Below are 26,191 nucleotides of genomic sequence, written 5' to 3'. Positions count from 1 at the left end.
AATATGTACGAAATAGTTAATTAGTTCAATCTGTACAAAATGGAAGTATTTATTTTATACTAATGGCATGAAAAGACTCGAAAAACTAGGAAAAAGCGAAAATTACCGTAATTTCAAGGTCTTTCAAATCCAAAAAATCGTCAATTGCAACTAAAGGTTACGGTTCAATGACAAGTCAGGCAAAATTGATTAACGGTTTGTTGCATGTTGGATCAATAACACGGTGCTTCGGCTTATAACTGGTTTCGGGTTTAGATCACTACCGGGTTATGTTAGTTCGATCATTGGTCATTTTCAAATTGTTTTAATTATGTTATTGGTTATATTCGGGCTGGTAGTCGCTTCGAGTTCGTATGATAAACCATCAGATCTAATTCGGTAACCGATCTTATCGATCGGATAAAAATCAAGTTACAGTTACCAGTATAACTAAAATTTCGTGTCCGGTCAGTTACGAATGCAGATCGGTTCAGATTGAATTCTCGGATCAGCTTGCTCTATCGAGGTGAGGATGTTGTATTTAGACAATCATCTTACATGTCAGATGCCATAATTAATAAGTGTAACCCGAGGCTCACGAGCTCCATGTATTTTGTAGAACTACATTACAATTATTAAGTGTAACCCGAGGCGCACGAGCTACATGTATTTTGAACAACTACATTACAATTACCAAGAATAACACGAGGCGCACGAGCTACATGTATTTTGAAAAACTACTCCCTCCGCCTCTTTTTGTTTTTTACGTTTTGTATTTTTCACGCGTTTTAACGAATAATTAATTTGCATTGAAATCCCTCAATTTTTTTATTTAAACGAGATAAATTACGTTTATTTATAATGTTTTCACTTTTATCAAAATTCTGATATTGGGAAATGAGAAAAAATTTAATGTCCCAATGAAAAAGTGTGAAAGATTAAATGACCCAATTAATTTGATTGGTTAAAATAATAATTGGACACAAATTTTGATAGAATACCAAGTTATTCATGTGATAATATAAAAGGAAATGTAAAGAACATTTTGAAATACCCAAAAAGAAAAACGTAAAAAACAAAAAGAGACGGAGGGAGTAGCTTGTTTTACACCTATGAATCAACACTCTCAATAATTAAAACTCCCTCCGTTCCTAAATACGTGTCTACTTTGGACATGTACACGGTAATTAATAAAATTGAATGGTGTGTAAGAGGTAATGATTGAGAATGTTTTTTTTTTTTGGAAAGGAAAAAGTAGATAATTGTTTATTGATAAAGTATAAATAAAAGTGGAAGTGGTGATTGAAAAGTGGAAAAAGTGTAGAATGTGTAAGAAAAGGTAATAATGATGTATAGAAAAGTGGCAAAAGTGTATGGAAAAGTTGGAAAATTGTATAGAAAAGTGGGAAAGGTATATGTCCAAAAACGGAAAGTGGACACATAAAAGGGAACGCCATAAATGAGAACTGGACACGTATTTAGGAACGGAGGGAATAAAAGAGTAAAAAAGGATGGAGAGAAAGAGTTGCGGATAGTGACATTCCCATGGCTTGCCTACTACTACCACACCCCTAACTCTGTAAGCATAATTTCGAGTTTTAAAAAAATGGTTTAGTCTTTGATATTTTCTAGAATTTTGACATATCACGTCTGGTTAGCTTGACCAACAACTCTTAATTCTTAGGTCATTTTCCTTTTTGGTAGTTTTCTTGATTGTGATGCAAAGGATAGGGTGCGAAACTTCATGAATTGAAACATAATTTTTTAATTCAACAAACAACAATCGTGAATTTCTTAGCATATTAAAGATTTGTGGATTTCTTTGGTTTAATCCAAATAATACATATGCTTAGCTTAGTTACTCCGTACTAGCATATTTCTCTTATTCTCATTTTTTTTTTAAAACCCCTTGGATAAAAGCATTACTCCTAAACTAAGAATGTATTTGTGGTCTTGTGGGAGCTCATAACATATTCCATAAAAGTAATCCTTCCACCCAATATATCTTGAAAATTTTAGTTTGTCTACGTACTATCAAAATTATTAGTGAAAGTTTGTAGTGAAGTATTAAACATTTATACCTTTATCATTTTGGTATGTCAATTTACCATTTTTCAATTGAATTTCCTTAAATATAGCCCGTGCTTAGAACGGGCCAAAAGCTAGTTTTATTTTATATCGACTACCTTATTTAAATAGTAAAAATATAACGTATAATGAGTCAAAGTCATGACACCCATATGTGGCCATGTGGTACCATTAAGTGTAACACGAGGCTCACGAGCTCCATGTATTTTGAAGAACTAGCTCCTTAAAATCAACACTCATAATAATTACAAATTAATTAAGAAAAAAAAAACATGGGTAGAGAGAAAGAGCTGCGGATAGTGATGTTCCCATGGTTTGCCTTTGGACATTTTATCCCTTACCTACACCTTTCCAATAAACTTGCTGAGAAAGGCCACAAAATCACCTTCTTGCTTCCTGACAAAGCTAAGCTTCAGTTGGACCCACTAAACCTTCACCCTTCTCTCATTAATTTCCATTCAATCACTGTCCCACACCTCGAAACTCTCCCTCCTGCCACTCAGACAACTGCGGATATCTCCCTCGACCAACATGGCGATCTGTCCATTTCCATGGACCGCACTAGGCCTGACGTGGAGTCTATCCTATCAACCCACAAGCCCGACTTTGTCCTCTACGACATGGCCCATTGGATACCCGATATTGCTAGCAAGCTCGGGATCAAGTCAGTGTCATACAACATTGTATGTGCTATTTCTCTGTCCTTTGTCAGGCCTAGCCTCCTTCCAAAAGCAGCTGAACCTGAAAGGCCAGTCAATAATGTCCCTGGGTGGTGTCTCAAGGACTCATCACCCTATTTTGGGGAAGGGATTACCTTACTTGAACGGTCTGTCATCTCCCTCTCATCTGCGGATGCAATAGCCATCCGCACCTTCAGGGAGATTGAAGGGGTATATTGTGACCGTGTTGCTGCTACATTTAACAAGCCTGTCCTTGTCACTGGCCACGCCTTGCCTGATCTTCAACTCTCCCCCCCGTTGGAGACTCACTGGGCTGAGTGGCTAGCCAGGTACGACCCCGGGTCAGTGATCTTTGTCTGCCTTGGTAGTCAGCATGTCTTAGACGCACCCCAACTGCAGGAGCTGGCTATTGGCCTGGAAATGACAGGACATCCCTTCTTGATGGCTGTAAAGCCTCCTGTGGGTTGTGCCACCTTGGAGGAGCTGCTTCCAGAAGGGTATAATGATCGGGTTAGCGGGAGAGGGGTGGTTCACGGTGGGTGGGTGCAGCAGCAGCAAATACTGGCGCACCCATCGTTAGGGTGCTTTGTGACCCATTGTGGGTCTTCGTCCATGTGGGAGGGGTTAAGTAGTGAAAGTCAGCTGGTATTACTCCCACAGCTGCCAGACCAAACTCTGAACGCCAACTTGATGGCAGATGAGCTCAAGGTGGGTGTGAAGGTGGAGCGACAACAGAACGGGTGGGTGTCAAAGCAAGGTCTATGTGAAGCCATCAACAGAGTGATGGATCAAGATAGTGATGTAAGTCATGTAGTGAGGAAGAATCATGCTAAATGCAGAAGTATGTTGATTAGCCCAGGCTTTATCACCGACTACATTGACAACTTCATCAAGGATTTACAAGCCCTTATTCCTTAATTTTTGTTTTGTAATTCGCCAAGAGCGTCAATAAAATTAATCTGTTATGTCAAAAAAAAAATTGATACTACGTAATCAGGACGCCTATCCATCTCATTGCTTAAGTCATCAGAAATACTGTAAATGTCCGTCAACAAATTATAATGGCGCAAGACCAAGGCACGATATATGGTCCATTCTAGCACAATGTAACCTACTACCATCTCGCCTACTGAAAAAAAGATGAGACATATAAGGTGGATGAAACAGAAGATAATGCCCGAGTAAACCCCTAATACTATGCAATTCATATAATCTAGACGCCATAAATAAGGAAAATTTGAAGGCTAAACTGCAGGAACTAGGGACTACTAACGGCTATAGCAGATGATTTAAGAAGTATACTGTCCAAACCCATTGGATATTAGCAGCTGATGCAGATAAGCCAAAAGAAGCAAAACAAACGTTATAACCAGGTTTATTATCAAGGTGCACCAGCACCATGCCTATACCAGCAATACCCTTTGCAACGCAAATAGGTTCAAAGATTCTACAAAACAAAACCAGTAAATGTACGAAAAGTAATCTCAAGCTTGCAAATTATATAATTACTAACCACTTCGTCCATCAAACAGAGACTCATCACAGTGTGGGTCAAGCCAATCCTTGGACGAACCCTTGGCCATCTTTCCACTCGACTTGCCACTCCCACCAACAAGCTCTCTTAAACTCTCGAGTCTGTTCTCTCGCCCTGTGCTGCCAATCCTCTTGTCTGCTTCCTTGAGCTTCTGTTTGAAACGCTGCTTACGGTTTGTCAAGTTTGGTTCTTGTTGCTTCTGTTGAGGTGGAGCTCCGTGGGGTCCCAAGTAAATTTTTTCTAGCTTATCCTGACCATCCAGATTTTTTTTTACAAGCAATAAGAGTTGGTAAGTTTGATCTGTCAAGCTACCAAGGAATACAGACAAGAAAAAAAGAAAAGAATATGTCTAAAGGTTTACCTTCAAGGGAGGAGACTTGGTGACCTCTACAGTAGGAGGCTCGGAGTCAATTTGGTCAGGGTTCTCTATTCCCAAGCTTGGAATTACAAATCCATCAGTGTCTGGAAGCAGAATGAGAATGAATTAAAGAAAGAACACAATGAAAAAAACAATGCCCTTGACAACACAAAGCCAGCCTAATTACAAGTATAGAAGCAACAGCAAAATGAGAAGCTCGCACATAAAACTTCAGCAAGATAAGATTAAAATGTCTTCTAAGGACAAAAATGGACAGGACATTTTCCAATTTCCAAATTCTCAAATCAAAGATAGTTGTGGCAGAGGTTTTCGCTGGTAAGCGTGCTTTTGAAACTCAATGAGACACTCCGTATGAACTTGATGTGCAACATGAAATCGTCATGAAACGGCATTTACAAGTTGTCAAATCAAACGGTCAATCAATAATGGATAATTTCCAGCAAGAAACTTTATTATGATGAGGCATAAGGGTGGGCAATGAGATGGATGTCTGAGCGGTTGAAAGAATTGGTTTTCAGTATTCATGGTAATTGCTAAAACAGCTCATCCTTTGGGAGGTAGAAGTACCAGTTTCCATGTTCCAAGTTTCTAGTTGCAGGGTATGGAAATGCAAGCCAACTAAAGCAAACAAGGTTCCTACTGTTTAAAAACTCACTTCTCCATTATTGACCAAGGTTGCATATACCTTGAAATAGGCAACATGAAAGGTGAAGTCGTGATGTATAGCCGTATAGGTGTCGTCAATCTTATAGTATGAATGCATGATGTGAAACAACAATACAAATATTGAGATGCCCTAGCCAAAAGTAGTGAAATCTCTTAATCAACTACCGGCTTCCCAACATCTTTTGATTAAACTATTTCTCTTTGATATGAAAAATGCAAAGCCCTTGTTGTGAACTACTGACACACCAAAAGTGGTGTCTAAATTGTCTCATTTGGTCAAAGAAGCGTCTAACACGTAGGCGAAAGAAAGGGGAAAAAACTGATGTGATTTACGGATTACAGAAGAGAATGCATAGACTTGAATACTCATTAAGTTTTTTCAATTAAAGAGAACTTATATTGATCGATAAAGTAATACATGCAGTAAGATTATCAAAGATCAAGACCAAGAAGCCGTAGGATATACCACCTAACTAGTTTTAGGTCAACATTAATTTGATTACGACAACCAAAAGAAACTACAATCAATAAAAGAAACATCAGTAACCCTTGAGTCTTTATGGACTATTCTTGTGTTGTTGAAATATCCATTTCATCAGTTTTCTTAATAACCTCAAAAATGAGTTCAACAAAATCAAAATCTAATGGCCAAACACACAAGAATGCAGATCAAATAGTTAACCTAAGCGTGAGTGAAAGCCTAAAATACCCGATTTCTCAGTTCTCACATTACCTCATCACATAAAAGTTGGAAACTAAGTGTTGTTTTCGTCATAGGGACAAATTCGTGTCAATGTCTACAAACGGCCAGAAAATTTCTCAACCTCAACATTAAACCGATGCAAAAAAAAGTTAATGATCAAACTGGAAAAATCGATACCCTAACATGAAATTCATTGCTTCAAAACCACTGTAAACAATTAATCTGCAACAAACAAAATCATTTCTTGCTGCCAAAACAAATAAAATCATATATTGCAAGTTCAATAATCCGCTAAAAACAAGTTAAAGATTACATAAGCATTTAAAATTAGCAAGAAAGAGGAAAGGGGCATACCCCACTCATCATCTTCTTCAACAGCGGAAGTGGAGTGCAGTGAAGATTGGTCCATGGAACAATGACGATCATCGATTTGCACACTCTAAGGGCGATTAAGCCCAATTCACAACGACCTTCTTTATCAATTGACGTTAATTTAAGTTTTTAATTAGCGCAATTGACACCAATTTCAGGATTGAATTGGCGCCAAAACCTTTCTTCAATTTAGGGGAGACAGAGAGAATACCCTAGAAATCGCTGATAATGAGTTCATGGAAGGAGAGAGAAAGGTAAAGGACAAGAGATGTGGCGAATCTGATACGTGTGGGGAACTGAAATGCCTGATATGCCCCTTTGGTGGGGATTGTTAAGAGCAACAATAAGGCTATGTTTGGCAACATTAGCTGAACTAGACCTGTAATTGATAAGTCGCATGAAATTGAGAAGGTGGCCAGTGAAACTGATAAGTACCTGAAACTCTGAAAGTAGCTAAAACTGATAAGCTACCTATTACAATAATTGTTTGGCAAAAGTAAATGTTAATCATGCAGCTGAATTATTTGAACAATTAGGAAATTTATATGCATTTTATTGATAATATAATACATTGCGATACTATACAAATTTTCATAACTCCTAATTAGTTACTTGTAAAATTTAAATTACTATCACTTTTTCTATTTAAATTGTTAATTGCTCTTAGTATAGAAGTATATAATCCGTACTTCGCTCAAGTATACCATTTTTTTTACAGCATAATGTGAAGGAAATAATGTCCTTGGTCCAAATTTGCATTTATGCATTTAATGCTAAGTCTAATAAATGTGGTTCAGTATTAATTAACAAGTTAATAATTCAGTGAGATCAAGTGAACTGAATGCCTAGCTAGAGGCCGCTTCAGTTCAAGTGGAGTTAATAACATTAATCCACGACTTACTCTTGACTGAACCCGTAGAGTCACACAAATAGTACGTGAACGGATCAAGTATTTACGTAAATATATTATTCATTAAGTACTCTATTTATGATCATTCGGAAATGACGAATCTCGGTTCCCGTGGGAGCTGAAATCGTCAAAAGGCAAAGTAAAGAATATTCCGGAAATGAAGATATTGCCGGAAACGGAAATATGGTTCATGAAGAAAATATAAATATTATCCAAGTCGTAGATGTTGCCGGAAACGGAAACATGATTCGTATCGGAAATAGAAATATTGCCGGAAACGGAAATATTACCGGAATCGGAAATATTGTCGGAATAGGAAATTATTACCGGAATCGGAAATAATAACGGAAACGTAAATTTTGTTCGAAACGGAAATAAATACCGGAATCGGAAAACGAATCAGAAGCTCGACGAGCGACAAGCCGGCAAGCGAGCCGACTCATCACTCGACAAGCAAAGGCCGCACGCACATCGCAAGGCACAAGGCCCAGCGACGACGCTGAGCACAAGGCCCAGCGCCGACGCTAGGCCTAGCGCCCAGCAATGGTGCTGGCGTGTTATGCGATGGGCCACGACCAAGCAACAACAAGCAATGGGCCACGACCAGCAGTGAGCCTCGCTTGGGCCAAGCCAAGGAGCGCGCCAGCGTGGGCCTGCAAGGCTGCGTTGGTGGCGAGTCCTTGTGCACCAAGGCTTGTGCGTTAGTCGCCAAGTAACTTGGGTGTTAAGTTTGGTTTTCCTAGTCCTACTAGAATTGGATTATTAGGAGTTTAATTATTCCTATAACTCTAATTGATTAATAATTATAATCCTAATTAGATTGGTAATTGTTCTCCTAATGGGATTCAAATTCCTTATTTCCTACTCTATAAATATGAGGCTAGCCCTCATAATTCAACAACGTACCCATATCATATTCTTTACTTAGATTGTGTTCAAGGGAGAACATAGTTTATAGCCTAACCCGAGGCATAAAACCTTAGTGAATATCCTAGTTGATTGAACCTAAGCTGGATCCGAACGTGTTGTGGACTTTCTACGGAGGGGCGACACTATTAGGTTATGTCAAATATAAACAATATATTTCATGCGGAAAAACCATAAAGCAAGGAATCCAAATTCATTGCCACATAGTCAATTAGCATAATTTAGGGTACATACATGTGATGCGTGTCTTCCCTAGCTGCTCCCGAACCGAACAAGAACAAGATTAGGACTCCAAATGTCCCCCCCTCCGTAGATAGTCCACAACACGTTCGGATCCGCCTTAGATTCAACCAATTAGGATATTCTTTAAGGTATTATGTTTATTCGGAAAGCTTAATTATTAATTTAGGCAAATTATTAAATTCTTACTTGAACTTAATCTATGTGAATACTTATTGAATTGTTGTATAAATTGTGATTATGAACCACGTATTTATAGGGTGGAAATAACGTACTTAGAATTCTACTAGGATTCCAATAACTAAATCCATTAGGATTCTAGTTGAATTAAATCATTAGAATTTAATGTTTAATCAAACACCTAAGTGTTTCAGATTTAACAAAAACATTCAATTCGAGTAGAATTAGGACAACGATATTAAGCAAGCAATCCTAAACGACCAAGGACTTGGTCGTTCGAAGCCTTGTAGCCATGCAGCTCACAAGGGGCGCTGGTGCTCGGCTTGGCCCAAGGTTGGGCGCTGGCAGCACGCGACCCATTGATGGGCGCTGCTGTTGGGCCTGTCTTGCTCGCTGCGTTGGGCCTGCCTTGCTGCTCGCTTGCGCGCACAGGCTTCGCTAGGCGCTGGGCCTGGCTTCGTGCTGGGCCTTGCGTCTAGCAAGCTCGTCCGTCGATCATTTCGTACGTCGCGCTTCCGATTCGTTTTCCGATTCCGGAATTCGTTTCCGATTCGAACAATATTTAATATTTTCGATTCCGGAATTTATTTTCGAACAAATATTTAATATTTTTGATTACGGAATTTATTTCCGATTCCAACAATATTTCCGATTCCGCTAATATTTCCGTTTCCGGCAATATTTCCGATTCCAGCAGTATTTCTATTTCCGATAATATTTTCCGATACGTACCATGTTTCCGTTTCCGGCAACATCTACGACTTGGATAATATTTATATTTACGTTATGATTCATATTTCTGTTTCCGGCAATATCATCATTTCCGGAGTATTCATATTTTGCCTTTTAACGATTTCAGCTCCCACTGGAACCGAGATCCGTCGTTTCCGAATGTTCATCAATAGAGTATTTAATTCACTTAAATACTTGATTCGTTCACGTTCTATTTGTGTGACCCTACGGGTTCAGCCAAGAGTAAGCTGTGGATTAATATTATTAATTCCACTTGAACTGAAGCGACCTCTAGCTAGGCATTCAACTCACTTGATCTAACTGAATTATTAACTTGCATAATTAATTAATACTGAACCGCATTTATTATACTTTAGCATTAAATGTATACTTGGACCAAGGGCATTATTTCCTTCAGTCTCCAACTTGTCCTTAGGGACAAGTGTGCATTGCCTAATTCCTTTGTCGCTTGATGCTTTCTCATGAACATAAGGTAAGAGTAGTCATCCTTATTATGTCAAGAGGTATTTCTCGGTTTCAGAGTTCAATTGATCAAATAAACAGATAATCATAGCCTATGATTCATCTGAGCACGGCCATGCAATTTTCAGTTTCTAGCTCTCCGAGTGGCCTTGTACAACTTTCAGCATCTCATCCCGATTTATGGGAGGACAATCCCAATCTTGTGATCTTGAGGTTAGACTTCGTTTGATAGGTGATTACCTGAGTGTTGTGACAGGCTTAAGTCGTATCATCTAATCAAAGATAAACCTAAAATCACTAGCTAGGTAGCAAGGGAAGTCAGGATCGAATCCACAGGGAAACATCGTTCTTTCTATTACTGAGAATAAAGCCTAAACTATTGCGAACAAGAGTTGGGTTGGTTTTGATACTAAAACTACGACAATAATTAAACAAATAAGAATTCAGGTATTAAAAGATCTAGGGCATAGGTTCACCAATGAACAACAATCCAGGATAATAGACAACTGAAAACAATCAATAGAACAGTTAATTAGACTAGCATGCTCTCTCGAATCGATAATAATCATAGACTCAGAATTAACGGGCTCTCGCTACGTATTAATTCTAATCCTACCTATTGACACAAGCCTAAACATCAAATTGCATCTCTCGAATCTTAACTTGATATTGCTTGACTAATACAATTAAACCTGCGCAAATCTAATTGCATAGTAAATAAAACCAATCAATAGGAATTAACCACAATACTAATAGTCAACAACATTCAATCATCCCTTCATATTAATTCATGGATCCCCAAACCCTAGAAAATAGACTACTCACACATGATTGAAATAACTAAGACAAATGCTAACAAAGTCAAATATTATTATTACTATTATTATTATTATTATTATTATTATTATTATTATTAATAATTATTATTATTATTATTGGAACTTATTGGAACTTATCTGAATTTATTGAAACTTATTGGAATTTATTGAAACTTATCTGAACTTATTGGAACTGAAACTTATTTTTTTAAGGTGAACAGAACGCACCCTTAGTGTTCTTTTCAGGTTTTGGTTAATGTTTTTTATGTTTAGTTTTTTTTTTTGTTTTTGCATTTTGTTTTAATATTTTTGCGTTTTGTTGCACCTGCACGGCTGCACCATCCGCGCGTTGTATAAAAGGTCAATTTTGGTAAATTTGTCAATTAAAAACCCGTCAAAAAAAACATGAAATTAAATCAATAATCCTAAAAATCAAGCTCGAAATTTGGCAAATCGCATAGTATCTCATTTCCTCTGCATCTCCTTCCTCCTCCTCCCGCAATCGCATCCTCCTCCTCGTAAAACCCTAACAACAAAAGCAGCATCTTGTAGTTATTATAGTTATAGTTGTAGTTGTGGTTGTATCTCTAGTCGGCGCCGTTCTGCCAACCACCTCTGCTGCTTCTGCTTCTGCTGCTATCTCGGTAATTATCTACAAGTGTTTTTTTTATCAATTTTCTGTTGATTTTATTATTGCTTCAAAAATATTGAAATTCGTATTATCCTTTTTCATATGATTTGATTTTCTGACAATCACCGTTCACCTGTTCTTGGGCGCACTGGCTCAAGGAAGGGCCTGTAGAACACCTAAGTTGTGCCATGATTTGTTCAATTTGAGGATAATTGTATTTTTTTTGGAACTTTTTTTATTGTACTTTTAGTGTTTAGTCTGATGGATTTTGCCTAATATGATGCTCTTCAAATTGTTAAATAAATAAATAAATATTTTCTGTTGGGTTTTTGTATAAACCCTAGATTTTTTGAATGAACCCTAAATTAGTACGTTGTTTTGTTTTCCATCTTTGTAGATAGATGTCGAATCTGGGAGGTGGTGCGGAGGCACACGCACGTTTTAAGCAGTATGAATACAGAGCGAATTCGAGTCTAGTGCTCACTACAGATTCGCGGCCGAGGGATACCCACGAACCCACCGGTGAGCCGGAGTCTCTGTATGGTAAAATTGACCCAAAATCGTTTGGGGACCGGGTTGCCAAGGGAAGACCTCCCGAGCTTGAGGAAAAAATGAAGAAATCTTCACAAAAGAAGAAGAAGGAAAGAGAAATAAACGCAGAGCCTGGGGCGGCTCGGCAGAGCAAGAGACGCCGTATGCAGGAGGAGAGTGTTCTTAATGTCACTGAAGAAGGTGTCTACCAGCCGAAAACAAAAGAAACCCGGGCCGCGTATGAAGCTATGCTAAGTATCATTCAGCAGCAGCTGGGAGGGCTGCCTCTCAGTATTGTTAGCGGTGCTGCTGATGAGATTTTGGCTGTATTAAAGAACGATGCTATTAAGTATCCGGACAAGAAGATTGAAATCGAGAAGATGCTGGATTCAATACCTTCTTCTGTGTTTGATAGCTTGGTTAATTCGGGGAAGATGATTACTGACTATCAAGAGGGTGGTGAAGCTGCCCCATCTGCTAATGGGGATGGTCTTGATAATGAAGTAGGTGTTGCAGTGGAGTTTGAGGAGAATGATGATGATGACGATGAGAGTGATTTTGGTTCAGTGCAGGATGATGATGAGGAGGATGAAGATATCACCGATTCAGCAGGGGGTATGCAAATGGGTGGTGGGATTGGCGATGAAGATATGCCAGATGCGGATGAGGGTATGAACCTGAATGTTCAGGACATTGATGCATATTGGCTTCAGAGGAAGATTTCTCAAGCCTATGATCAACAGATTGATCCACAACAGTGCCAGAATCTTGCTGAAGATGCACTTAAATTGCTTGCTGAAGGGGAGGATAGGGAGATTGAGAATACGCTTTTGACTAAACTTGACTATGATAGGTTCAACCTTGTCAGGTTCCTTGTGCGTAATAGGCGAAAAATTGTGTGGTGTACCCGCTTGGCGCGAGCTGAAGATCAGGAGGAACGGAAAAGGATTGAAGAAGAAATGATGGAATCTGGTGCAGATTTGGTTGCCATCCTGGAGCAGCTGCATGCCACCAGGGCTACTGCCAAGGAGAGGCAGAAGAATCTGGAGAAGAGTATAAGAGAGGAGGCTCGTCGTTTAAAGGATGAGAATGCAGTTGATGGGGACCGTGGCCATAGAGGATTGACTGATAGAGATGTCGATAATGGTTGGTTGAATGGGCAACGCCAAGTGCTTGATCTGGATAACCTTGCTTTCAACCAGGGTGGTCGTTTCATGGCAAATAAGAAGACTATACTTCCAGATGGATCCTTTCGTCATCAGGCTAAAGGATATGAGGAAGTTCATATTCCTGCATTAAAAGCCAAGCCACTTGAGAAGGGTGAAGAACTCGTGAAGATATCTGCAATGCCAGAATGGGCGCAACCAGCTTTTGAAGGAATGACACAACTGAATAGGGTGCAGAGTAAAGTTTATCAAACTGCACTCTTTTCAGCTGAAAACATTCTTCTCTGTGCTCCAACTGGTGCGGGAAAAACTAATGTTGCTGTCCTAACCATATTGCAGCAGATTGCGTTGAACAGGGCACCAGATGGATCATTTGACCACAGCAGTTATAAGATTGTATATGTGGCTCCGATGAAAGCTCTTGTGGCTGAAGTGGTCGGTAATTTGTCAAACCGGTTGAAGCATTATGGTGTGAACGTGAAAGAGTTAAGTGGAGATCAGTCATTAACCAAGCAACAGATAGATGAAACACAGATAATTGTTACGACCCCTGAGAAATGGGATATTATAACAAGGAAGTCAGGTGATCGAACATACACTCAGCTTGTCAAACTTCTTATCATTGATGAGATACATTTGCTCCATGACAACAGAGGCCCTGTGCTGGAAAGTATTGTTGCAAGGACAGTTAGGCAAATTGAAACAACAAAAGATAATATCCGATTAGTTGGGTTATCAGCCACCCTTCCGAACTACGAGGACGTGGCATTGTTCTTGAGGGTTGATGTAGAAAAAGGGATGTTCCACTTTGACAACAGCTATAGACCTTGCCCGCTTGCACAGCAGTACATTGGAATCAATGTGAAGAAGCCACTGCAGAGATTCCAGTTGATGAACGATATTTGCTATGAGAAAGTGATGGCTGTGGCTGGAAAGCACCAGGTTCTTGTTTTTGTTCACTCAAGAAAAGAGACTGCAAAGACTGCTCGTGCAATAAGGGACACAGCTTTGGCTAAGGATACCCTTGGCAAATTTTTGAAAGAGGATAGTGCGAGTCGTGAGATTCTTCATGATCATACCGATTTGGTCAAGAATAATGACCTCAAAGATCTCTTGCCTTACGGCTTTGCAATTCATCATGCTGGGATGAATAGGGCTGACCGCGAGCTTGTGGAAGTACTGTTTGGTGATGGTCACGTGCAAGTCCTAGTTTCTACAGCCACCCTTGCTTGGGGTGTCAATTTGCCCGCACACTCGGTAATTATTAAGGGAACTCAGATTTATAATCCTGAAAAGGGAGCTTGGACGGAATTGAGTCCTCTTGATGTCATGCAGATGCTTGGGCGTGCTGGTAGACCGCAGTATGATACTTATGGAGAGGGAATAATCATTACTGGCCATACTGAATTGCAATTCTATCTTTCTTTGATGAATCAACAACTTCCTATTGAAAGCCAGTTTATTTCAAGGTTGGCTGATCAGTTGAATGCAGAAATTGTTCTTGGCACTGTTCAAAATGCTAGAGAAGCCCTCAATTGGATTGGTTACACATACCTGTACATCCGGATGTTACGTAATCCTACTCTTTATGGTTTAGCACCTGATGTGCTCGATAGGGATCTTACACTGGAAGAGAGGAGAGCTGACCTGGTAAGCCTCTGTTCTAACATATCACTGTTTCCTTCTTCTTTTTGCTATTTTCTTGCTATCAAATCATTGCATCTGATACGTCATACCTGTGCTTATTTTTCCCCGTGTACTTGTTTTTCTGTTGTTTAAGACGTCCAATTAACAGTCCTTAGCTAGAAAATGATGGTTGTTTTATTTGAAATAATGAAGTATTAGATCATGTATGTTCTTTGATGACACCTTCAATTTTTTTTTTAAAATGGGAATACAGCTTTCTTCTGTCTGAAAATATCCTGAAACGTAATGCAATTCTCAACATGTGCTTGTCAGGCAAAATGGGAAGATTTTAAGAGAAAGTAATTAGCTGTAGTTCATAAAACTTCAATTCCTTGTCCTTTGGATACACACCTCATTTAGGCCCACTGGCCCAAGTATATACCCTTAAATTGCTATGTGTGCAGGTGAACTGATATTTTTAAACTAATGATATTTTTAATCTGTAGGCTGTTGGAGAATTCCTTTTATCTCTTTTTTTTCCTTCTCTGTTTGGGGTTGAGTGTGCTTGGTATGAAGTAAGTAGTAATGAAGCTTCAATTTGTGTCAATTTGGCACTTTTCCAGTGCTCTGGAAAATTGACCAAACCCAGGGCTCTGTATGTAGGGGGGTGTTGGGACTTGGGAGTATGGAACTGGAAATTTCCTGATGATCTTAATTCAAATCATCGTCCAAGTTTTAATGTCTTAACTGTATAGTCAACTTCTAATATTTGGTAAGTTTAACAAGTTTGAAAAGGAGTGTAGTGAATTTATTTTGGAGGATAGCCTTGAATAAACAACTGTAATTATACTTAATGCTATGTATTTCTTGTTTAATAGTCTTACACTAGGTTAAAGGAGAGTTCTTTGGTTTCCTCAACAAAAATTGAATACAAGTCTCTATCTTGGCATGGCTTAACACTTGGTAAAGTTCACTTGGCAACTGTAATTTTTCACCGTGAACATTTAGTTGATGGTTTATTCAAGCACTCTAGATTTTTCTACAATTGTAGTGTTATACATTGTTGTTACCTCTTGGTGTTGTTATTGATGATTTTGATTTCATTACGAATAACTTTGGTGAAAGCCTTTCACAGCTGTTAGCTTATGTTACTTTGTTAATTTTTCAGATTCATTCGGCAGCAACTATTTTGGACAAAAATAACTTGATAAAATATGATCGAAAGAGTGGTTACTTCCAGGTAACTGACTTGGGAAGGATTGCCAGTTTCTATTACATTACACATGGGACAATATCCACTTACAATGAGCACTTAAAGCCAACCATGGGTGACATTGAGCTCTGCCGGCTATTCTCCCTCAGTGAGGAATTTAAATATGTTACAGTTAGGCAAGATGAGAAGGTGGAATTGGCCAAGCTTTTGGAACGTGTTCCGATCCCTGTTAAAGAGAGCTTAGAAGAGCCCAGCGCTAAGATTAATGTTCTACTTCAAGCATATATTTCCCAGTTGAAGCTTGAAGGTCTGTCTCTGACATCAGACATGGTTTATATAACACAGGTATGCCCGTATGCTGCTTTATGAATAGGTGAACGATATTTTAATGTCTGTACTTTATAGACCTCTGTCTAAAGTTGCTTACTTTGGCTTTTGAATTGATGCAGAGTGCAGCGCGTCTTATGAGAGCACTTTTTGAGATAATCTTGAAACGAGGATGGGCCCAATTGGCAGAGAAGGCCTTGAATTTGTGCAAAATGGTTCAGAAGAGGATGTGGGGTGTCCAGACACCACTCCGTCAGTTTACTGGAATATCTAGCGAAACTTTGATGAAATTGGAGAAGAAGGAACTGGCTTGGGAAAGGTTTTATGACCTTTCCTCTCAAGAACTGGGGGAGCTCATAAGACAACAGAAGATGGGAAGGACGCTTCATAAGTTTATTCACCAGTTCCCAAAGCTTAACCTTGCAGCACATGTGCAGCCAATTACTCGCTCTGTTTTAGGAGTGGAGCTTACAATTACACCAGATTTCATGTGGGATGACAAGGTTCATGGATATGTGGAGCCTTTTTGGGTTATTGTGGAGGATAATGATGGTGAATACATTCTTCATCATGAATATTTCATGCTGAAGAAGCAATATATTGATGAGGACCATACACTAAGTTTCACTGTGGAAATATCAGAGCCTTTACCCCCACAATATTTTATTCACGTTGTTTCTGATAGATGGTTGGGATCACAGACTGTTTTGCCTGTTTCTTTTAGGCATCTTATTTTGCCCGAGAAGTATCCTCCGCCAACTGAATTGTTGGACTTGCAACCATTGCCCGTGACTGCATTGAGAAATCCGTCGTATGAAGCCTTATATCAAGAATTTAGGCACTTTAATCCCGTCCAGACTCAGGTTTTCACAGTTCTGTACAACGCAGATGACAACGTTTTGGTTGCTGCGCCAACGGGTAGTGGAAAGACGATATGTGCTGAGTTTGCTATCTTGCGGAACCACCAAAAAGGTCCTGATAGCACCATGCGTGTTGTCTATATAGCACCTATTGAAGCTCTTGCCAAGGAACGTTACCGTGATTGGGAAAGGAAATTTGGAAGAGGACTTGGTTTGCGAGTGGTTGAACTTACGGGTGAGACAACAACTGACCTGAAGTTACTTGAGAAAGGGCAGATAATAATAAGTACTCCTGAGAAATGGGATGCTTTATCTCGACGCTGGAAACAAAGAAAGTATGTTCAGCAAGTCAGCCTTTTCGTCATTGATGAGCTTCATCTGATTGGTGGTCAAGGTGGTCCTGTGCTGGAAGTGATAGTCTCTAGGATGCGATACATAGCGAGTCAAGTGGAGAACAAGATTCGTATTGTTGCTCTATCAACCTCTCTTGCTAATGCTAAGGACCTTGGTGAGTGGATAGGCGCTTCGTCACATGGTCTTTTCAATTTTCCACCAGGGGTTCGTCCTGTGCCTCTTGAGATTCATATTCAGGGAATAGATATAGCTAATTTTGAGGCAAGAATGCAGGCTATGACCAAGCCAACCTACACAAATATTTCCTTACATGCTAAGAATGGGAAACCTGCTATAGTATATGTTCCAACTCGGAAGCATGCTTCGCTTACTGCAGTTGATCTTGTCACATATGCTAGTGCAGATAGTGGAGAGAAGCCAATATTTTTATTGCATTCATCTGAGGAGCTGGAGCCTTTTACTGATAAAATCAAGGATTCAACACTGAAGACCACTCTAAGCTATGGTGTGGGCTTTTTGCATGAAGGATTAGTTAGCACTGATAAAGAGATTGTTTCACAGTTATTTGAAGCTGGGTGGATCCAAGTTTGTGTTATGACTAGTTCAATGTGCTGGGGAGTACCTTTGTTGGCACATTTGGTGGTGGTAATGGGAACTCAGTACTATGATGGGAAAGAAAATGCTCACACGGACTATCCAGTCACTGATCTGTTGCAGATGATGGGTCATGCTAGTCGGCCTTTGTTAGACAAATCTGGAAAGTGTGTTATCCTCTGCCATGCTCCACGGAAGGAATACTACAAGAAGTTCTTGTATGAAGCATTCCCTGTGGAAAGCCATTTGCACCACTACCTTCATGACAATCTGAATGCAGAAATTGTAGTTGGAGTGATTGAGAATAAGCAAGATGCTGTGGATTATCTCACATGGACATTTATGTACAGGAGGCTTGCTCAGAATCCTAATTACTACAATCTTCAGGGTGTGAGCCATAGGCATCTATCAGATTACCTATCAGAGCTGGTGGAGAACACGTTGAGTGATCTTGAAGCAAGTAAATGTGTTTCTATTGAAGATGACATGGATCTCTCTCCTTTGAACCTTGGCATGATTGCATCATATTACTACATCAGTTATACCACAATTGAACGATTCAGTTCCTCCTTGACCTCTAAAACAAAGTTGAAAGGTCTTCTTGAGATTTTGGCTTCAGCTTCAGAGTATTCACAACTGCCAGTACGTCCCGGGGAGGATGACTTAATTCGCAAAATGTTACATCATCAAAGATTCTCTTTTGAGAATCCAAAGTACACTGATCCACATGTAAAAGCAAATGCGCTGCTGCAAGCCCACTTTTCAAGGCATCCAGTTGGTGGTAACTTGGCTGCTGACCAGCGTGAAGTGCTCCTTTCAGCTAGTAGATTGCTTCAGGCTATGGTTGATGTTATTTCCAGCAATGGTTGGCTAAATCTTGCTCTTCTTGCTATGGAAGTAAGTCAGATGGTGACACAGGGTATGTGGGAGCGAGATTCCATGTTGTTGCAGCTACCACATTTCACCAAGGACTTAGCTAAGAGATGTCAAGAGAACCCAGGTAAAGCCATTGAGACAGTCTTTGACCTGGTGGAAATGGAGGACGATGAGAGGCAGAATCTGCTGCAGATGTCTGATTCACAGTTGCTGGATATAGCCCGTTTCTGTAATCGTTTCCCAAACATTGATATGACTTATGAGGTGGTTGATAGTGACAACATCAGTGCTGGGGAAGATGTCACAATGGTGGTTGCCCTTGAACGAGATCTCGAAGGGAGGTCAGAAGTGGGGGCCGTTGATGCTCTTAGATACCCCAAAGCAAAAGAAGAAGGCTGGTGGTTGGTGGTGGGTGACATAAAGAGCAACCAGCTGCTAGCTATTAAGAGGGTTACGTTACAACGGAAGTCAAAAGTCAAGCTTGATTTTGTTGCGCCTGCTGATGCGGGGAAGAGGACTTACACTTTGTATTACATGTGTGATTCGTACCTGGGGTGTGATCAGGAGTATAATTTTACAATCGATGTCAAAGAGTCTGTAGCAGTTGAAGATGGCAATTGAAAGGAGGAGCTCTGTATTCCTTTCAATGGCTGCCTGACTAGTAATGCGGACTGATCCTGTTATAGTAGTATAATCTGCTTCTTGTTTAGAACCACTACTTAGTACGTCTCTTTTTGAACACTTTTGTGGCTTTTGAAGATTATGACTATTATTACCGTCTGACGTATACGCAGTTTCTGATGAATAATGTCTTGAAAATATTTGGTGGTTGTATTTTCAGGGAAATGCTACACTTTTGCTGCATGTTAAGTCTAATATGCAGCTGCTGTTGCTGTTGCTGTTAATGGTGGCTCCTGATTGTAGGATCTGGCAGTGCTATAAAGTATAAACTGTGTTATTCTGCTAATGGACAGGTTTTGGGGTTTTATATATCCGGTAACTTAACTTTTTGTTCATTTACATTTTCTTTTTCTTTCTTTCCCTAATTATTACTTGGTTTTTCCAATCTACATGTGGTTCTTGCACGACTCTCCAGTCATGTTGAAAGAGAAACGTATTGGTGTTTTAGGAAGAGTAGTAACTTAGTAAATGGTCTATATGAAGCTAGTAAGCAGCAATTGTTTATTTGAAGCTGAATGAAGTAATGGGCTTCATGCTTTATGGTCGTCTATCACTCGAGGTATGCCCTTGTGTGATTAATTCTGGATAAAGTGAGTCGTTTTATTACCATGTTTTCATACATACTCCCTCTGTCCCTTAATACGCGCACCGCTTTCCTTTTCGGGCCGTACCTTAATACTTGCACCGTTTCTATAAATGGAAATTTATACCAATATTATATTATTTCTCACACTTACTTTTTAACCCCACCTACACCCCTATTCCCTACAAAAAATCATTTAAAAATTCACACCTCCACTCACCACTCCCCACCTCTTGCACATTTCCCACTAACTATACTAAAAAAATACCCCACTATCATCTAACACCCATTAAATTAATAAGTCAATTCAAATGTCTTAAACTCCGCACCGGTTTGACCGGTGCGAGTATTAAGGGACGGAGGGAGTACTCTTTAATCAGAAGCAACTTTTTTGTGCTATTGCGTTCTAAAATCTGGTGACTGTTAACTAAGCTAAGCTATCAAGTGATTTTATTCATCAGTGAGAGGCTTCAAAATCGCCCCCTATAAACAGCAAGGAATAAGGGGCTAGTACTACAACTTGGTGAATTTGTGTCTACAGATGGACATTATACTACAACACTATATGGATGTACCTGAACTGCAGAACATATTGCAAAACATGACCAAGTACAATTAAATCACAATTATTGTTTTTACCATTTAAGTGTAACTCTAGATCTTGTACATAAGTAAGATATCATTGGTTCAACGTACAACATAATGTGTCTATGAACATGTAAGACCAACTACTTTCTTGGCTAACCATATCATTATCATCTAAATCTATTCCCTACGTGTTATATAACTTGTATAGGATCTTCCATTCACCCTCAATTTTTAGGACCATACGTTATTCTCCGAGCCCTGACTAACAATTTCTCAGGGTCTTAATCAATGTTTATTCTTACTTTCATACTAGCTATCAATACATATTACATTTTGCGTAATGTAGCTTAAGAGGACAGGAGCATTATGTAGAAGTGGTATAACTAGGTAAACACATACAGAGTACTCCCTTCGTCCCTTAATACTCGACCTGTTTTGACCGGACACGCTTGCCAATACACAACTTTGACCACCAATTTCTTTAACTACATATTTTTTTGTTAGAAGTCTTGAATCTCATTTTTGCATGTTTTTTTTAGGTGAATTACCAAGTGCCCCACCCGCCGGCCACTGACAACTGAATAGTCCCCTCGCTCTGCATGCTCCAATTAAGGGTAGAGGGCTAGTCAATAATTGTTTTTCATTCCCAAAAGTTGGGATTTGAACTTCCAATCAATTGGTTAAGAGACAAAACGAGCAACCATTATACCAAGAACAACTCGATTAAATGCGACCTTAATTGAATACGACATGACGTAAATCAAAATCAATCTGTTTGGCTTATTCTTCAAACATAAGCTGAATTGAACTGAGATCAATTTTGTAAATGTACGGATATTGTATTTTTGAGAGCACTAGAAGCAGAGTTGATAAGAAGTATGGTGCAAATAGCAGAGCGCATGAATAAAGAACACATGAGTGTTTCTTAAACAAGCATCGAATTTGCAGTATATCTTCAAAATTATTCAGAAGCCGATTTTGTTGCTTGTGGAGTTGATTGAGATAATGATATATCAGTTGCAGATAATGTCCCTGACTGATCAACATCAAGTTCTTCGAATTCTACCATTACAAGTGAAATGTCTTCCTGAGTGATTTTCCCCATCTCTTTCAGCTTATATAACGCGAACTCAGCAGCACTGCACGTTAAAAAACAATCGAGTAAAGTTACAAAACCATAGAATTTGCAGATGAAAAGGAAAAGGGTTGATTAAAACTCGTGTTTTATCATCTTTCCAAATATAAATAACTTTGAGGGGCATATAGAAATAGTTTTGGATAGGAATATCTTAATTTTCTGACTTACTCAATAACTCCATCATCATCGAGATCAGCTGCTTCTATATCAAAATTAGTCATGCGTCGAGTAAGAACACGCTCAACCAGATGCTTCTGTCTCTTTTCAGAGTTAAACTCGGCAAGATGAAGGAAAAACTGCGCTACGCATATAGTTCCGATCAAAATCCACAAGACAGCAAAAACACGACCTCCCAATGTACCAAAACTCGGGTACCCATAACCCAGCGTGGTGATGGTAGCACACACACAGTAAAATGCCTCAAAAAAACGCATTTTCTCAACAAACCTCAGAAAGATGGTTCCACTCATTATGAGTAACAAGAGAAATACAAAAACTGTGACACATTTATGCTGCGCTTTGTTTGTCTCAATTTTCTTCATAATGTCCCTATGACCAAAATCATGACTCATATGCATTGCTCTAACAAGCAGCACCTCCTGTTTCTCAACAAGGTAATTGGCCGCTTTTCCAAGGATCAATCCAACTAAAGCCAACCCTAGGAAGACATAAGCACTAGCAAAGAGCTTTGCAAGGTCAGTATTTGGGGCTAGGTCCCCATAACCAGCTGTAGTCATTGTGATCACACAAAAGTAAAGAGCATCAAGTATAGGATTTGTCTTTTTACCACTGATGTGATTTCTGATCAGGTAAAAACAAACAACACCAGCACTAAGATATATAATCAAGATTGTGGCTACTATTCTGAGGTTTGGATGAATATTGTTCATTAGGGAATCAGTACCTTTTGTAGAAGAAGCATCACCATTAACTTCTCCTGTATGCTCCCTAACAGCAGGGGCACTCCTTGCACGACGAAATCTCCTTCTTTTGGCAACATCCTTCCGATGGCGGTTTTCTTTTCTAGGTCCAAAAGATATTGGTGATACGATTCCCTTAAACTTGTTACTGGTCATCCGGTTAAGACTTAAGACAACACCAATACACCTGCAAAGCATCAGAAGATTAAGTGATCCAATTCAGGAAATTGCAATTCTATGTAAGTTCCAAAACGATTTGGTTAACTGCAAGAAATTGAACTTCCCACAGGATAATCCAGTTACTTACAGGAGGAGACTAGGTATTTAGGTAAGCCCCTATCTCCGTTTCTTGGAAAGTACAACTACATGTTTTGCATTTAGAAACATTTTGTTCCTTTGTATTCCACTCCTTGAGAATGCCATCTCAAACGAAAAGATGAACGTGCTACTTCACACAGAATGCATTTTGATTACCATCTTCAGCAATTTATTGATGGACAATGTGGCTGGAGAAGACAAGATTTTCTGGTCTTACAAAAATTCTAGGCAGTTTTGTCGAAAATACAGAACAATGATAGCCAAAAGCCATCTACCTAGACTTTGAGAACAAAGATATCTACACAAATCACACTTTATATTTAATGAAGACATTTTGTTATATAGGTGTTGTTTCTCACATTACTACTCGTGATAAATGCCTATGGAATTCAGTCATACTTAATTAGCAACATCTAATAAAAACCACATTGAATACGACCACAAATTCATTCCCCAACCAAACAGAAGCTCTAACTGTAATACCAATAACAACGAGCTCAATTATGATAAACAATCTCAAGTATGGCAAATGGCCAAAATCATCGAATCTTAGGAGTTTTTCTTCCAAAGTGACCATAATTAGTGAAGGAAAATTCCAAAACGTCCCTAAGTATGTGTGGGGTATAAAAAAATCCGTTGAGATTGGATTGATTTGCCCATATCCAAGATGGAATCGTCATCGTGCATCTTTCAAACTGGAAACAATTACCCCATAAGGATCCGATCCCATAATCTTACCCCTTGCCAATATTGAAGTATTTCCAAAAGCCCACAGATAAGAGCTAGTCAAAAATATTCTATATTCTATTTGATACAAAGTACTGTAATAAAGTAGTAGGAAACATAATAGCAGAGAGAGAGGGAACAGTAGGTTGTACCTAGTTAAAATGGAGATTATGTCAAAGAACAATCTCAACTAGCGAATTCATGGTATCACAAAGCAAGAAAATCTGAAAATCCAAACATATGAATAATAATAAAAAAAAAAAAACAGCCCAAGGAGTAAAGTAAGATACTATTAAAATCAGTAAGACACTCCTGGACTGACCTGGGGATTGGGTATTGTGTTGATTGAAGGCTCAAATTTAAAATAAATATGTAGTACTCCGTAATTTACTTCTCCTCCATTTAAGTTCCATGTTCACGTTCACATATGATTGTGCTTCCCAGAGAATAATAGCAAAAAAGAAAGAGAAATAAAATAATCAACAAGTACCGCCCCTGCCATTTCTCCATCGGCTGTCAAACAGTTTGGATTATTTCAGCAGATTGTTTAATACGAAGTACTTTGCGTCCTACCCAAGATCGTTTCCGTCTAGGTTACTACTCCTTCCGTCCCAAAATTATAGTCTCGTTTGACCAAAAACACGGGTTTTAAGAAAAATGGAATTACATGAAAAAGTATAATGAAGTACAAATGATAATTGAGTTGGATGGAAAAGTGGAATAAATACATGAAAAAAAGAATATAGTACATATGAAAATGAAATATAGTACATGGGTGGGGTTTTCAATGCATTTTTAATTAATATAGTACATGAGGAAGTGGGGACCTTAATAGCCAAAATTGGAAACAGGACTATAATTTTGGGGACACCCGATTTAGAAAACAGGACTATAATTTTGGGACGGAGGGAGTACTTTTATGGCTCCTTATATACCAAAGAAAAATAATAATTAAAGGTTCACTTAATATTTTGATTTTCTATTAGTTGTAACTTCTAAAAAAATTCAGTTTTTGTACTCCTTCAGTTCTTAATTTTTTGTTATACCCAATTACTGGAGACTTGTTTCGAGAAGAGTTGAGTGGGTGTAAGAAAAATGTGGAAAACTAAGTGAGAAGCAGTAAAATAAAAAGGTTGGTAAAGTAGAAGAGTGATGACTGAAATGTGTAATAAATTGTGGGAAAATGGGGTAAGATGGTAAAATATGTTTGCCAAAAATAGTATAAAGTATGCGTACATAAAATTAAAAATAAAACACCATTTTCTTAGGAAATGGGTACATAAAAAAAAACAGAGGGAGTACCATCTTTTGCTGGGAAAATCCTAAAAGGTTTAGCATAAGTAATAGCAATTATTTTCAAAATACATAAACTAATATAGAAATCTTGATTTTAAAAGCAAAAGTTGGCAACCTGTATTGAAGTGGATTACTTTGGAAAATAAGATTCTAGGCCACATTAGAATTGGAATCTTTTTTTTTATCAAACTATGATCACTTACTTGAGTACTGCAGGGGCCATCACAGGTAATACCTGATTGCTATGCACTTACTCACATCCATACTCGGTCACCGTGTCCGTCCATAAGAGATCTTGCACAGTCTGTATGTCCGGAAGATCATCCAAAGATTGAATGGTTCTTCTACTTTCTAAGTATTACTCTGATAGAACCTGAAACAATTTTACCCAGCCAATCGTGACTTGGATGACTCCTGTATATATTCTGCTCCAATACACAGTACAACTGTACAAGAATACAAGTCATGGATCGACTATTTCCAACAATCCCAACTGAGGATAATTTTCAATTTCCTCCATATTCTCCTTTCTTCCACCTCTAGCAAATAGGTCATTATAAAACAGTGACAGAGTGGTAGAATATGACCTCAGCTACATCACTTCTGAAACTACGCGACAAACGGTTGTATTTTTGTTGCCCAAAATACTAGATCAGTTGACAGTTGAGATAAACAAGAATGATGTACTATCCAGGAAAGTTTCAAGGCATATATGCAAAGATCCCTCCAAAATGATGAACAAAGCATGCGGAATGCTGCAGAGTATGATAGACTTAAGACTCAGGAAGTTTACTATACAGTGAAGAATAAAATTCAAGTGACATTTTTATATAACAGGCTAACAGCATCGTAAACCATAATCATGAACTATCATATCCTAGTCCGAAACTAGTTCCCCCATTACATTTTTCAGATATATAGCAGCTAAACAACAGCTAAGCAAATATTACTAGTATATTACTCCGTATATTTTTGGATTAGATATGAAGTGAAAACCCTCGGATTAAAACCGAGAATCAGAATATTACTAGTGCATTATATTTTTGGGTTAGATATGAAGTGAAAACTCTCG

At 38.7% G+C, this 26,191-nt stretch overlaps 4 protein-coding genes across 10 annotated transcripts; 2 read left to right on the top strand and 2 right to left on the bottom strand.

The window, feature by feature from the left end:
- Positions 1-2,193: 2,193 nt before the first annotated feature.
- Positions 2,194-6,693, bottom strand: LOC110782613 (uncharacterized). The gene is made up of 4 exons (XM_021986779.2): positions 6,384-6,693; positions 4,643-4,743; positions 4,261-4,531; positions 2,194-3,706 (listed from the first exon to the last, which is right to left on the bottom strand). Exons 1-4 carry the CDS (start codon positions 6,436-6,438, stop codon positions 3,702-3,704), a joined length of 432 nt encoding a protein of 143 aa, XP_021842471.1. The 5' UTR covers positions 6,439-6,693; the 3' UTR covers positions 2,194-3,701.
- Positions 2,340-3,665, top strand: LOC110780705 (UDP-glycosyltransferase 79B2-like). Its single transcript, XM_021985039.2, has one exon. It carries the CDS (start codon positions 2,340-2,342, stop codon positions 3,663-3,665), a length of 1,326 nt encoding a protein of 441 aa, XP_021840731.2.
- A 4,417-nt stretch (positions 6,694-11,110) lies between the features above and the next one.
- LOC110782730 (DExH-box ATP-dependent RNA helicase DExH12-like) lies at positions 11,111-20,920 on the top strand. 4 transcript variants are annotated; one of them, XR_008932690.1, is made up of 7 exons: positions 11,111-11,335; positions 11,720-14,669; positions 15,814-16,203; positions 16,308-19,591; positions 19,711-19,843; positions 19,966-20,109; positions 20,595-20,920. XR_008932690.1 is itself a non-coding variant. In XM_021986957.2 (4 exons), exons 2-4 carry the CDS (start codon positions 11,724-11,726, stop codon positions 19,488-19,490), a joined length of 6,519 nt encoding a protein of 2,172 aa, XP_021842649.2. In that variant the 5' UTR covers positions 11,111-11,335; positions 11,720-11,723; the 3' UTR covers positions 19,491-19,885. The 4 variants fall into 4 exon arrangements, 1 of the variants encoding a protein (XP_021842649.2); XR_008932688.1 differs by having other exon boundaries at positions 19,711-19,865; XR_008932689.1 differs by lacking the exon at positions 20,595-20,920 and having other exon boundaries at positions 19,711-20,167.
- A 504-nt stretch (positions 20,921-21,424) lies between these two features.
- On the bottom strand, positions 21,425-26,112 carry LOC110782733 (two-pore potassium channel 1-like). 4 transcript variants are annotated; one of them, XM_056843395.1, is made up of 5 exons: positions 24,146-26,112; positions 23,976-24,047; positions 23,087-23,285; positions 22,028-22,966; positions 21,425-21,860 (listed from the first exon to the last, which is right to left on the bottom strand). In XM_056843395.1, the coding sequence occupies exons 4-5, from the start codon at positions 22,933-22,935 to the stop codon at positions 21,683-21,685; spliced, it is 1,086 nt and encodes a 361-aa protein (XP_056699373.1). In that variant the 5' UTR covers positions 22,936-22,966; positions 23,087-23,285; positions 23,976-24,047; positions 24,146-26,112; the 3' UTR covers positions 21,425-21,682. The 4 variants fall into 4 exon arrangements, with proteins under 4 accessions (XP_056699373.1, XP_021842652.1, XP_056699374.1 ...); XM_021986960.2 differs by lacking the exon at positions 23,087-23,285; XM_056843396.1 differs by lacking the exon at positions 23,087-23,285 and having other exon boundaries at positions 25,323-26,112.
- Between the last annotated feature and the right edge of the window lie 79 nt (positions 26,113-26,191).

Source organism: Spinacia oleracea, chromosome 4 (genome assembly GCF_020520425.1).
Source record: "Spinacia oleracea cultivar Varoflay chromosome 4, BTI_SOV_V1, whole genome shotgun sequence".
NCBI lineage: Eukaryota > Viridiplantae > Streptophyta > Magnoliopsida > Caryophyllales > Amaranthaceae > Spinacia > Spinacia oleracea.
The sequence above is the reverse complement of the archived record's forward strand: the minus strand, read 5'-3'. Positions and strand labels throughout refer to the sequence as shown.

Coding starts and splice junctions, on each gene's coding strand:
- LOC110780705 (XM_021985039.2), top strand. CDS start 2,340: ATGGGTAGAGAGAAAGAGCTGCGGATAGTGATGTTCCCATGGTTTGCC.
- LOC110782613 (XM_021986779.2), bottom strand. CDS start 6,438: ATGGACCAATCTTCACTGCACTCCACTTCCGCTGTTGAAGAAGATGAT. Junction 4,744..6,383: donor TGAAGAAGATGATGAGTGGG/GTATGCCCCTTT, acceptor TTCTGCTTCCAG/ACACTGATGGATTTGTAATT. Junction 4,532..4,642: donor CCAAGTCTCCTCCCTTGAAG/GTAAACCTTTAG, acceptor CTGGATGGTCAG/GATAAGCTAGAAAAAATTTA.
- LOC110782730 (XM_021986957.2), top strand. CDS start 11,724: ATGTCGAATCTGGGAGGTGGTGCGGAGGCACACGCACGTTTTAAGCAG. Junction 14,670..15,813: donor AAGAGAGGAGAGCTGACCTG/GTAAGCCTCTGT, acceptor TTAATTTTTCAG/ATTCATTCGGCAGCAACTAT. Junction 16,204..16,307: donor ACATGGTTTATATAACACAG/GTATGCCCGTAT, acceptor GAATTGATGCAG/AGTGCAGCGCGTCTTATGAG.
- LOC110782733 (XM_056843395.1), bottom strand. CDS start 22,935: ATGACCAGTAACAAGTTTAAGGGAATCGTATCACCAATATCTTTTGGA. Junction 21,861..22,027: donor GATGATGATGGAGTTATTGA/GTAAGTCAGAAA, acceptor TTTAACGTGCAG/TGCTGCTGAGTTCGCGTTAT.